The sequence below is a fragment of the Mastacembelus armatus genome, chromosome 11 (assembly GCF_900324485.2).
Source record: "Mastacembelus armatus chromosome 11, fMasArm1.2, whole genome shotgun sequence".
NCBI classification, from domain to species: Eukaryota; Metazoa; Chordata; class Actinopteri; order Synbranchiformes; family Mastacembelidae; genus Mastacembelus; species Mastacembelus armatus.
In genome coordinates, this window is record NC_046643.1 from 340230 (window position 1) to 353720 (window position 13491).

Sequence of the window (13491 nt, forward strand, 5' to 3'; positions counted from 1 at the left end):
ATAAATAATGAAAAAGTGCTAGCTACAGTTGTCATTTTAGCCACAAAAATAACAAGCTGCTTTTGTATTCTTTTGTCTAAAGGATAGGCCTTTTGTTTTGCCACAATTCTTGATGGTAAATCTGTCACCACTATGTGCAGTATTTCAATAGCACTATAGCACTATAGCACTATGTGCAGTATTTAAAAAAAAAACCTAGGTGGTTAGAAGCTGTCGGTAAAGAGGTCAGGACTTAGCAAAAGGTCAATTCTGGAGAATTGTACCTTGAAACTCTAGATAGCAAAAACTGGCAGGCGACAGATGCTACACTGTAGGTTTGTTTTTTTTTTTAAGAAAAGAAAATACAACATTGATCAGCTCAGAAAGAGTGAAAGATGTGGAGATGTAAATCCATACTGAAGTATTCATTTTATTTCAGAAATATTCTTCATCTATATGTAACCTTAACCCTTGTTACTGTTCATATCCTGCCACTTTTAACCACAATCTCACTTGTAGAGCAGCTGCATCCGGCTGGTGTGACAGTTATTTCGGCTAATCTTGGTGTCTGAGTGGTATAGGCTGGATGAGTTAGTGAACGATGAAGGGACAGGGTATGGGTCAGAAGTGGGGGTGGGATACCCTGGAGGATGGGCAAGAGACCTGGGGTCAGTTTGGGCAATGGTGAGTGGTGGAGCACTGTGATTCTGAATGATGACTGTGGAGGCTCTTCTTCTTGACCACACAGCCTGTCGCTCACACAACTGGTTCCTCAGCTCTGACACGCGCTCTTCTTTCTAAGAAAATAAAATTGGTAACAATTACTTAACCATCTTCTACAGCCCCTTAAAACTTTTAATTTCTTTTTTATTTTTAGTTTACAATAGCAGAGAAATGAAAATAAGCAAGGTCCCAAGCTTGTTTTATGCTGGTTCACTAAATTTCTTCAAGGATAGGTACTAAAATTACAAAAATATGCTCACATCCATTTCATGTCGATCGTTTTGACTACGTCTATTCACGTTTTGCAATGATTGTCTGCCTCAAATAGAATTGAATTTGAACAGAAAAAGTACTGAGAGTTATTGAAAGTAATTATGTATTGAAAAAGTTCATTCTTAAACTTGGAAATAATTTGAAAGAACAAACAAAAACTTATATTTAAAACATTTTATGCTGCCTTCTTGGTGAGATCTTTCTTTAAAAAGGTAATTTTTATCTCATTAAGAATGTCTGTGAAGATTCTCAGCTGTCCAGATGAAGTTATCTAGAGGTTGAGTCATGGCCATTGGACTTGTAGTTTTAGGTTGGTAGGTTCAACCTAAAACTAGAAGTCCAGGACTTCTAGTTTTAGCTTTAGTCCTGGACTTCTAGTTTTAGGTTGAACCTACCAACCTAAAACTACAAGTCCAATGGCCATGACTCAACCTCTAGATCTCATGAAGAAGAATCCTTTACAAATGAGAAAAGGCCCTGTGAAAAAAAAGGCCTGGGTGACCTCCTGGATGATCTTCTGTAGCTCATTGTTTTCTCTCTCCAGCTGCCTGGACTTCTCCTCGTCATCATTTGTAGACGAGCCAGTCTTCATAGTCTCCTGGGCATCTGACTGCCATTCACCTCGCATGATCAAACGTCGAATCTACAAATCATGCACCTTTTTTGTTACTATACATGATAATTTATATGAAAGATGAATATTCACTTATTAAAGAGAGCATTAGGGTTATGTTTTTGAACAGTATCCTTTAGTGCAGAATTGTAAGATCCATTCTAATTTAACTTAGTATATCCATCCATCCATCCTTTTTTTTTTTTATAACCGCTTATTCCTAATTAGGGTTATATATATATATATATATACACACACACATAGGTGAGAGAGAGAGAGAGAGAGAGAGAGAGAGAGATAAACTTGTAGATATCTTCCTGTTCACTTGTATATAATGTACTTAACTGAGTTTATGATTTCTAATTCTATACATAGAGTATAGTTGGGCTAGTCCAGCTGGATTCACTTTTTCAATTAGGCAATAAGGCAAACAAAACTGAATGAGCCCTGACAGCCCAATTTTTTGACAATTTACGTGTATTAACGGCTACACTGACCTGTCCAGGGTGTACCCCTGCCTTCCACCCAAAAGAGAGCTGGGATAGGCTCCAGCAGATCCCTGTGACCCTGGTTAAGGAATAAGCGGGTATGGATAATAGATGGATGGAACAGCTACAATGGCATCAGACAGCCTATGTGCCAAATCAAATCTTTATTATACCTGGTTGGCTCAAAGGAGTAGGCAGTAAATATGGGAGTGAATGACACAAATCCAGAGTCATAAACATCAATGTGTTCCATAACTACACTACTGTGTCATAAATCCTTGCATTATTTTTTTCACTTTTGTCAAATGCAGTTACAATTAAGACAACTATTTTGACTACCATTAGTCTAAATATAAAAACAACAATTTCATCAAATAGCCTAAATTTAGTAACAACCCACCATTAAGCATATGGGTAACATGGTTAATGGTCTATGCAACCATGTTTGGATATCAGTAACATCTGTTTCTATACCAATCAGCCCTTGCTTGTGGAACCATGGGTTATTATTACCTAGTTCATAGGCCTGATTAAAAGAGATGTGTAAAAATGTGATTCCAGAAGCAGTCCCATGTCTATTTACACTTGGTAAAGCAAAAATTAAGTTATAGTCTGGTAAATTATCTATTCTTACTCCTGTAATGCTTAATCTACTAGGATATATACACAACCAACTAATATCATGTCAACACAACAGTCCAGTGCCATTACAAGGTCGCATTTCAGTTTCAGCTAATCTTATTGTACTTACACATTAATAATGTCCCTCCAATAGTAGCAGAGGTTTATAATAATTTAATTTAGGCCTACATTACAATAAAATTCAGTAATCTAAATAATTATCCAATTAGATATAGTCCAAGACTAAACAGTGCTTGTCTACCTAGGAGATTACAAATGAATCATCATACACAACTACAAATAAATTTTGCTAATCTGCATTGTATGTATAACATATTGACTACTAAAGATGTCTGTGTGTAAAATGATAATTTCATAGAAATCTTTCGGTTATTAACACATGGATAAGAGTATCCTATTTACAAAAAATAAATAAAATATGTGCTACTGTAGGTAACTACATCTACATGTACTTTTATGTAAACAGCTATTGACAGGTAGGGTGCAGTATAGATGTATTGTAGATACAGTAGTTGTTTATTTTGACCATGTTAAGGCTCAGTTCTCAATACCGAAGTTCCTACATTATGCTATGTGTTTTTTTTAATATGCCTATCTTACATTTAGTAGTGGAGAGCATCTACTTCAGAATGTATTATGATACAAAATCAAATGTTTTTAGTGGACTATTTGGGTATTTTTTAAGCTTTTTGTTTTTTGGCTCACTGTAAAATTGAGAATAGAATTTAAAATCCTTCTTCTCACATACAAATCCCTTCATGATCAAGCTCCTTCATACCTTAAAGACCTCATAGTACCATATTATCCCAATAGACCATTTCACTCTCAGAGTGCAGGTCTATTTGTGGTTCCCAGAGTTTCCAAAAGTAGAATGGGAGGCAGAGCCTTTAGCTATCAAGCTCCTCTCCTGTGGAACCAGCTCCCAGTTTGGGTTCAGGAGGCAGACACTCTGTACTTTTAAGGCTAGACTTAAAACCTTCCTTTTTGACAAAGCATATAGTTAGGGCTGGCTTCAGGTAACCCTGAACCATCCCTTAGTTATGCAGCTATAAGCCTAGACTGCCTGAGAACCATCGGTGCACTGAGCTCCCCTACCCTCTCATGTATATTCCACCATTGAATGTCACTAACCTTGTGCTCTCTCTCTCCTCTAGTTTGTGCTCACTTCCTCTCTCTCTGTTCTCTCTCTGTACCTTCTTCAGCTGTCCCCAGTCCTGGAGCTGTATATGGCTGATGTGCAGTTACTGGCCCCACCAACCTGCAGTGTCTATTTGTTGTTTATTGTTGCTGTTCTTTTCTCTCTCCTCTATCCACTCACCCCAACCGGTCGAGGCAGATGGCCACCAACCGGTTGAGGCAGATGGCCACCCAAACTGAGCCCAGTTCTGCTGGAGGTTTTTTCTTCCGTTAAAGGGAGTTTTTCCTCTCCACTGTCGCCAAGTGCTTGCTCATAAGGGATTTGTTAGGTTTTTTGTTTTTGTGAGGTGCCTTGAGATGATTTGTATTGTGATTTGGCGCTATACAAATAAAATTGAATTGAATTGAATTTTGAAATTTGCTCCCAATAGCCAAAATAAAAATTGTTTATAAAGCTAAAATATGAAATTAAGAATACAAAAAAATGTCCTGCAAAAAGAGGAAAGTCAGAGGAAAAAAAGGCAGGTGCCTGAATCTCATATGAAGTCTATCAATGCAGAATGTTCTAATGTATATATGGTAACTCAAGTAAGCTACTATGCATTTTACTATGCATAATTTTGATCACTGATGAAATGCAATAAATTATGTCTGCTCCTGTGATCTGCAGAGAGAACATGATGATGGGGTGATAGTGCTGTTGTTTTACCTTGGGGACGAACAGAACTATCAGGGTAATGTAGACTGAGAAGACAATGGCCATGGAGGCAAACGCAAAAGAGGCGTCCTGCTGGGAGGACAGGATCATGGTCACCGGAGCTGTGATCATACACAGCACCTGAGGAAACAGTGGACAGAAACCACATGTTCTTTAATCACAGATGCAGAAACCACAACAAGTCAGGTTGCATGATACTGGAAGTGTGAAAGACACAACATGTTCTATATACACTACAGACCAAGGGGCACATTTGTAAATGTGACACGAAATAATTGTTTCACAAACACCCTCTTGTAAAATGCAACTAAAATCTTAGAATCTCAAAATTCATTATATATATTTATTCAGCGCTGTCTCACCATCACATTGACCACTCCAGGAGTTAAGGAGGAGGAGATAGCCTGACTGTAGCCTGTTGTAGGGAACCGCTGAGTTGCCTTTCCCACAGCAAAGTTAGCAATTTCGGCTGTTTTGTCCCTTCCTGGACACCACAGTACTGAATCCATTTCGGGCAGGAAACCATGTTTTCTTAATGTTTGCCTTGCCCAGTCCTGGAAGGTAAGCTGCACGGATGGCACTCTGCATTATCACATGATATAAGAAGTAAAACCACCCATCTGATTAATCTGTTCATCCTTATCAATGACAGATATTCAACTACACTTTGGTGTGTGTTTGCATGATGGAAGGTTGTGTTTTGTACAAAATATTGCTAATTTTCTTTCTGGGTACTTCGTATTTCAACTGAAAGATACCTATTGTTTGCAGGTAACTTATTTTGATGGAATTTGTTTTGCTGGTTTTGCTGCGGTTCTGCTGGAGGTTTTTTCTTCCGTTAAAGGGAGTTTTTCCTCTCTACTGTCGCCAAGTGCTTGCTCCATAAGAGATTTGTTGGGTTTTTTGTTTTAGTTTTTCTAAAGTGCCTTGAGATGATTTGTATTGTGATTTGGTGCAATACAAATAAAATTGAATTGAATTGAATTGAACTGAATTGAATTTTGGATTGATCGTGTATTGACTGGGCATTTCGTTAGACCTTGCTATCACTTCACGGCCTTTGATCTAATTTGCCCTGGATTTATTTCTGCTGTTCAATTCTAGACTTTTGTACACCGGCATTAAGCATATGTTCTCACATTTGAATCCGACATTATACTCAAGCCACTCATGGATCCAGCAGGAGCCAATAGTCTCCTTCATCAATTGAGTGAACTTATCGACGTGGCTCACGCATACTGGCAGCTATTGGTCAGGCCGCCATTTTGGTTTGGTTATTATTAGTTCTATACCAGTCAAATCATAATAATAGACGAAAGGTGTTAGATGCTGATCTTTAGTTGTATGCATTTTGTGGTTAAAAGTTAATGTAAAATGGAACTGTTAAAACATTAACAGAACATTAGTTGCATGCCAGTGTGAAAGCATTATAGTTCCTGAAGATATTATTAGGAGGGTAACACAGGCCTGTTTCCAAGACTTGGTTAAGGCTCTCTGTCTGTTATATTGGGGATTAAAGCCAAACAGGTGAGCTGTGACTCCAATTCTTTCCCATGTGCAGGATGTGGTCCTCAGGAGGCTGTTTCTATTCAGAAACAAATGTATAAAGATTTCAGACTAAAGAATAAATCTCTGTCTTTTTACCAATTATTACATAAACTAATTTTGATTACGTTTTGTTGTAGATAGACAGATAGATATTGTATTCATCCCCAATGGGGGAAATTCAGAATTGTAATTGAAATTCAAACTGTCGAACACTAATGTTATTTTAATAACAAGGCTGAGCATACTACAGCCTCTTCAAGCTTTTAGGGGAATATTTTGACAGGTACAATGCAGAGCTTTTGATTACATTTGTATAAAGTCGACATGCTGACAATGATTTGCTCAGTCGTGTCTTTTTTCAATATTTCTCTTGTGGAAAGGCAAAAACACTGAGGAAACAGAGATCTGATTGGGCAGGGAGTGGTGCCACCAGAACCGGTACATTTGACCGCATCCAACACAAGAATCAAAAGCCCGGCATTTTTTTAAAAATGGCAACAGCAACCATTTGTTTTTCCATTTTTATCGTCTTTAGCGAGGCAAATGGCTAATGCTACCCACAAAACACTGTGGTCCTATGAGGAGGGGCGGACATTTCAGTTTTGTGCTGCCATGCTATGACGGCCCACACACGTTGAGGTGGAAAATGACATAAACCGAGTCGAGTCGTGCAGAGTAGAACTGAGTAGTGCTAAAACTGTGTAATGGAAAAGGGGCATATAACCACAATTTGGCTAACCCTAGCCCTCAGCCTATCCTTAACCTTTCACTAACCTCCAATCATCATTATAAAATTCAGTGATTTACATGGTGGAGACCAGATGCTATTCCCCATGAGGAAGTGTCCCTACAGAGTCCTTCGAGTGTAAGCAAGTTTGGTTCCTATAGTGTGAGGAATACTAGGTGAACTCACAGCAACATTATAGATGGCCATGCCCACAGCTCGGTGGTCATTGATCTTCTCTGTGGAGATGGACTTGGTCTCATAGGCAAGGAAGATACCAAGCAGCAGCAGTAAGCCTTTATAAGCATACACCACACCTGCAGTGATGGACAAGATAGCAGCTGTGAGTAAAAATTGAGCTATGCGTATAATAGGTCATTTCACTCAGCACTTCACGATGTGTAAAATGTTTACAGTTTAGTGACATCTAGAGGTTAGATTTCAGAATGCAATATTCTGAGCACTCCTTCACACCCCACCTTTAAAACAAAACGCAACTCCCTTTCTAGTTCTTGGTTTGTCCATTTTTGACTACTCTAGAAACATGGCGACCCAACATAACCCTGAACCATCCCTAAGTTATGCTGCTATAGGCCTAGACTTGCTGCGCTTTTCTCTCTCCTCTATCCTCTCATCCCAACCAGTCGAGGCAGATGGCCACCCAAACTGACCCCGGATGTGCTGGAGGTTTTTTCTTCCATTAAAGGGAGTTTTTCCTCTCCACTGTCGCCAAGTGCTTGGTCATTTGTTGGGTTTTTAGTTTTTGTAAAGTGCCTTGAGATGATTTGTATTGTGATTTGGTGCTATACAAACTGAACTGGTTCTGTTCTTTCTTGACCTTGAAAACAGCCATTTCAAAACAATCAAACCCCAAGACTCAATTTACTTGACTCTAGCAGGGGGTATATGTTTTTCAGACTAAAATATGTAGAACCTCTGTTCCATTCCGCTGGACTGTTATTTAAAAACAAATATGCAGGAAACTAAAGCATCAACAAAGGTAGCTTTTAGAGTATTTGGTTGGTATTTCACTCACCCAGCCAAGTGCTCATCTTTTCTGAGCTGCAGTGCTCCAGTAAAGGCTGGATCAAAACATCCACGTCTCCTTTGGGGGCTTCTTTGGTGAATTTCTGTCAGCCATATGACATAAACACAGAGGTGTAGAACATTAACACAACAACAGAAAACATATAAGAAGATAAAAATGAAATGCATTGAAAAATATGTGAATTCATTTTATAGAAATCAGTGACTGATCAGATAAGAAAATTCCTTGTACTGTACGTAATGTAATGTAATGTAGAACAAGATTGGAAAAAAATGTGTTGAAATCTACTTTTTGTCTTCATTTGAATGAAATCTAATTGTCATGGTGTGACTTTTCTGTCCTGCATCTTCTCCTTCACCATCACAACACCACTTCACAACATTAATATTCAACTGATATGATGACTGATTTAAGTTACTGGCTTTCTAGAATGGCGCCTGTTAGGTGGCAGCCTGTTACAGCAGCTCCTCTGTTTTTTTTTTGTAAGTTTTTTTTACTGAATTATCATCTGTTAATCCAAGTCAAGTCAAGATCTATGCTTTCTCTCTGATAACAGATGAAAGTGGATGAGTTGGGATCTTCTAATTCCAGTGGAGAGATATATGCTTCAGGATTACAAACCCAGGATTACAGACCTTTTCATGGACACTCATGGTGAGGACATTGAAGGCATCTCTCACTGTATCACAGATTACATCATCTTCTGTGAGGACAATGTTGTTCCATCCAAAAAAGTTCGTTGTTTCCCCAATAATAAGCCATGGATAAATAAGGACATTAAAGGCCTCCTCAACAAGAAGAAGAGGCGTTCATGGCAAGAGACAAGGAGGAACTCCGGGCTGTGCAGAAAGAACTCAAGAGGAAGCTGAGGGAGGCAAAGCAGCTCTATAGAAACAGAGTAGAGCACAAGTAGCACAGTAGCACAGTAGTAGAGCCCAGAATAATATCAAAGAGGTGTGGAATGGGATGAAAATAATGACTGGCTATAAGAAGTCACTCAAAGTTTGCTAATGAACTTAACCTGTTCTTTAATAGATTTGACACCCCCTCTGCTTCTTACTCCGACCCAGTGTCCTCACACATAATCTCTCCTCCCTCCATCACCTTAGCTGATGCCTTGGGGTCTCTTCACATCCCTCCACCCAACATCTCTGCCAATGCTGCCTCCCCATTGCCTACTGATGCCATCTCCTCTATCAGCAGCCATACAACACTGAAGTATACCACACCTCCAATACCTCCTCCCCTGTCCTCATCATCTGACTCCTCATCAACACAATACACCTTTGCCACAGAACAGGTGAGGAAGGAACTAGCTAAACTAAAGACCAACAAAGCAAAAGGACCAGATGAGATCAGTACCAGAGTACTTAAGGTGTGTGCTGGACAGCTTGCAGAGGTTTTTCAGAGACTTTTCAACCTCTCTCTGAGGCACAAATAGGTGCCCAAGTTATGGAAAACTTCCTGTATTGTCCCATTACCAAAAAGACGCCGTCCCAGTACCCTTAGTGACTTCAGACCAGTAGCGCTAACATCACATGTCATGAAAGTGTTTGAGAGACTGGTCCTGCAACACCTGAGGTCTCAATTGTCTGAATTTCTGGACCCCCTGCAGTTTGCATATGAGGAACACATCGGAGTGGAAGATGCCATCATCTTCTTAATACACAGAGCATACTCCCATCTGGAGAGGCAGGGCAACACTGTGAGAGTCATGTCCTTTGACTTTTCAAGTGCTTTCAATACTATTCAGCCCCTTCCATATCCTGCAAAGATGCAGGATATGGAAGTTCCCGCAGACATGGTGGAGTGGATGAAAGACTACCTCACTGGGCAGCCACAGTTTGTTCGCTTAGGCTGCATATCTGATGTGGTGATGAGCAGCACCGGTGCACCCCAAGGAACTGTACTGGCACCATTCCTGTTTCCTGTTTTGTCCCTGTCTCCATCCTTGGAAACGAAGTAGAGATTGTGGACTCCTACAAATACCTTGGAGTCCACATTAACAACAAACTGGACTCGTCAAACAATACAGATGCACTCTTCAAGAAAGGACAGAGCAGACTGTTCTTCCTCAGGAGACTCTGTTCCTTTGGCGTGTGCAACATGCTACTGAAGACGTTCTATCAGTCTGTAGTAGCGAGTGCACTGTTCTTTGCAGTTGTGTGCTGGGGAGGTGGCATCAAGGCTGGTGAGGCCAACAGACTAAACAAGTTGATCAGGAAGGCAAAATCTGTTGTTGGACTGGAAATGGACAGTCTGGAGGCTGTGGGAGAGAGGAGGATCATGGACAAAATCAATTCCGTACTGGACAATCCTGCCCACCCACTTTATGAGGAACTGTGGCGAATGGGAAGTTCATTCAGCCACAGACTAATTCCTCCTAAAGCCAAGACTGAGAGATTCAGGAAGTCTTTTGTGTCCACGGCCATAAGACTCCATAATTCCATAATACAAACAATAACACACACACACACACACACACACACACACACACCATATACACACGCATGCATGCATGCACACACATACACACACACACACACACAAACACACAAACCCCCCCAAATAAATAGTTAATTACTTTATTACTTTATTAATTACTTTATTGTAGCTCATGTTACTCCCATGCCTCGTTTCCTAGCCTATGTTATTTCCATGCCATGTTCCCTAGCTCAGGTTTTCCCTTAGACGCCTCTCTGTGCCTGGTTTTCCATCATCCGCATCGCTATCTTGGATCTCTCTCCCACTCTCATCGTCACCATGTGTACTCAGATTGTATGATGCTCTCGACGTACTCTGAGAAACTCTGCGTTGTGTTGTTATGGTGTTGAGCACAAATAGTGACACAGGGCTTTTGGTTGAATTTTGCAGTTTGTTCTGCAGTACCTGGTAGCCAAAACAAAACATAAAAGACCCTCCGGTAAATACTCCGCTCAACAGCTCCTCTCCCACAGCAGTTCCAAACAGGAAAAGGGAAGGAAAAGGGGCGTACTCTTAATTTAAAATGGAGACACCACCGAAGAAGAGCAGACATCTCACAATGACTCGAGGTCTTATAACCCGGTTACACAACATTGCCAAAATTTAATTATATTGAATATATTATATAATATATAATAAATAATTGAATTGAATGTTGTCAGTGGTTATGCCACACAGGTAGGATGTGAGATAGAAGAGAAGGAGAAATTCTGGAGGGAGACGGATGAGGTGATTGTGGATATCTCTAGTGGTGAGAGAGTTGTGATTGGGACAGACTTCAGTGGAAATGTTGGTGAGGGAAACAGAGGTGATGAGGAAGTGATGGGTAAGTTTGGTATGCAGGACAGGAATGCAGAAGGACAGATGGTGGTAGACTTCGCAAAAAGGATGGAAATGGCTGTAGTGAACACATTTTTTCAGAAAAGGCAGGAGCATAGGGTGACATAAGAGGCAGGAGCACACAAGTTGATTACATCTTGCGCAGACGTTTCAACCTGAAAGAGATCAGTGACTGCAAAGTAGTGGCTGGGGAGAGTGTAGCCACACAGCATAGGATGGTGGTGTATAGGATGACTCACCACCAGGTAAGGAAGATTCAATTCAATTCAATTCAATTTTATTTGTATAGCGCCAAATCACAATACAAATCATCTCAAGGCACTTTACAAAAACTAAAAACCCAACAATTCCCTTATGAGCAAGCACTTGGCGACAGTGGAGAGGGAAAAACTCCCTTTAACGGAAGAAAAAAACCTCCAGCAGAACCGGGCTCAGTTTGGGCGGCCATCTGCCTCGACCGGTTGGGGTGAGTGGATAGAGCAGAGAGAAAAGAACAGCAACAATAAACAACAAATAGACACTGCAAGTTGGTGGGGCCAGTAACTGCACATCAGCGATAAACAGCTCCAGGACCAGGGACACCTGCAGAAGGTACAGAGAGAGAGAGAGAGAGAGAGAGGGAGGGAGAGAGCACAAACTAGGGGAGAGAGAGAGCACAAGGTTAGTAACATTCAATGGTGGAATATACATGAGGTGGGAGAGAAGGGGGGGGGGGGGTAGGGTAGGGGAGCTCAGTGCACCAATGGTCCTCGGGCAGTCTAGGCCTATAGCAGCATAACTAACTAAGGGATGGTTCAGGGTTGCCTGAAGCCAGCCCTAACTATATGCTTTGTAAAAGAGGAAGGTTTTAAGTCTAGCCTTAAAAGTACAGAGAGTGTCTGCCTCCTGAACCCAGGCTGAGAGCTGGTTCCACAGGAGAGGAGCTTGATAGCTAAAGGCTCTGCCTCCCATTCTGCTTTTGAGAACTCTGGGAACCACAAGTAGGCCTGCACTCTGAGAGCGAAGTGGTCTATTGGGATAATATGGTACTATGAGGTCTTTAAGGTATGAAGGAGCTTGATTATGAAGGGATTTGTATGTGAGAAGAAGGATTTTAAATTCTATTCTATATTTTACAGGGAGCCAATGAAGAGAAGCCAATATAGGAGAAATATGATCTCTCTTGCTAGTTCCTGTCAGGACTCTGGCTGCGGCATTCTGGATTAATTGGAGGCTTTTTATTAAGATATTAGGACATCCAGATAGTAATGAGTTACAGTAATCTAGCCTTGAGGAAACAAACGCATGGACTAGTTTTTCTGCATCATTTTGAGACAGGATGTTCCTAATTTTGGAAATGTTGCGCAGGTGAAAGAATGCAGTTCTAGAAATTTGTTTTATGTGTGAGTTAAAGGACATGTCCTGGTCAAAAATAACTCCAAGGTTTTTTACAGTAGTGCTGGAGGCCAGGGCTATGCCATCTAGAGTAGCTATAATTTTAGAAAAGTTATTTCTGAGATTTTTAGGCCCAAATATAATGACTTCTGTTTTCTCCGAGTTTAAAAGTAAAAAGTTACTGGTCATCCAAGCCTTTATGTCAGTTAGACAGGCTTGAAGTCTGGTTAACTGGTTTGTGTTAACAGGTTTAATAGATAGATATAACTGAGTGTCATCCGCATAGCAGTGGTAATTAATAGAGTGCTTCCTAATGATATATCCTAAAGGAAGCATGTACAGGGTGAACAGAATCGGTCCTAGCACAGAACCTTGTGGAACTCCATAACTAACTTTTGTTCGTGTGGAAGGTTCATCATGGACATGAACAAACTGGAATCTGTCCGATAAATAGGATTGGAACCACTTTAACGCTGTTCCTCTGATACCAATCACATGCTCCAGTCTCTGTAATAAGATGTTGTGGTCAATGGTGTCGAATGCTGCACTAAGGTCTAGGAGGACAAGTATCGAAACAAGTCCATTATCTGAGGCTAAGAGAAGATCGTTGGTAACTTTCAACAGTGCTGTTTCTGTACTATGATGTGCTCTAAATCCTGATTGGAAATCTTCAAATAGTTCATTCCTGTGTAAGTGGTCTGATAGCTGCTTAGCAACAGCTTTTTCTAGGATTTTAGAAATAAATGGCAGGTTGGATATTGGTCTATAATTAGCCAAGACACCTGGATCAAGACTAGGCTTTTTGAGTAAAGGTTTGATTGCTGCAGTCTTAAAGGCCTGTGGTACGTAGCCTGATACTAGAGATAAATTTACCAAGTCCAATAAAGATGAGTTCATTAA

At 40.5% G+C, this 13491-nt stretch overlaps 1 protein-coding gene across 1 annotated transcript in view; it reads right to left on the reverse strand.

The window, feature by feature from the left end:
- Positions 1 to 488: 488 nt before the first annotated feature.
- Positions 489 to 13491, reverse strand: part of gabbr1b (gamma-aminobutyric acid (GABA) B receptor, 1b) — a 162385-nt gene continuing 149382 nt past the window's right edge. The window contains exons 14-18 of the mRNA XM_026300435.1: positions 7882 to 7975; positions 7035 to 7162; positions 4565 to 4693; positions 1478 to 1618; positions 489 to 776 (exon numbers count right to left, since the gene is read on the reverse strand). Coding sequence (XP_026156220.1) covers positions 489 to 776; positions 1478 to 1618; positions 4565 to 4693; positions 7035 to 7162; positions 7882 to 7975 — 780 coding nt within the window. The remainder of the gene's footprint in view (positions 777 to 1477; positions 1619 to 4564; positions 4694 to 7034; positions 7163 to 7881; positions 7976 to 13491) is intronic.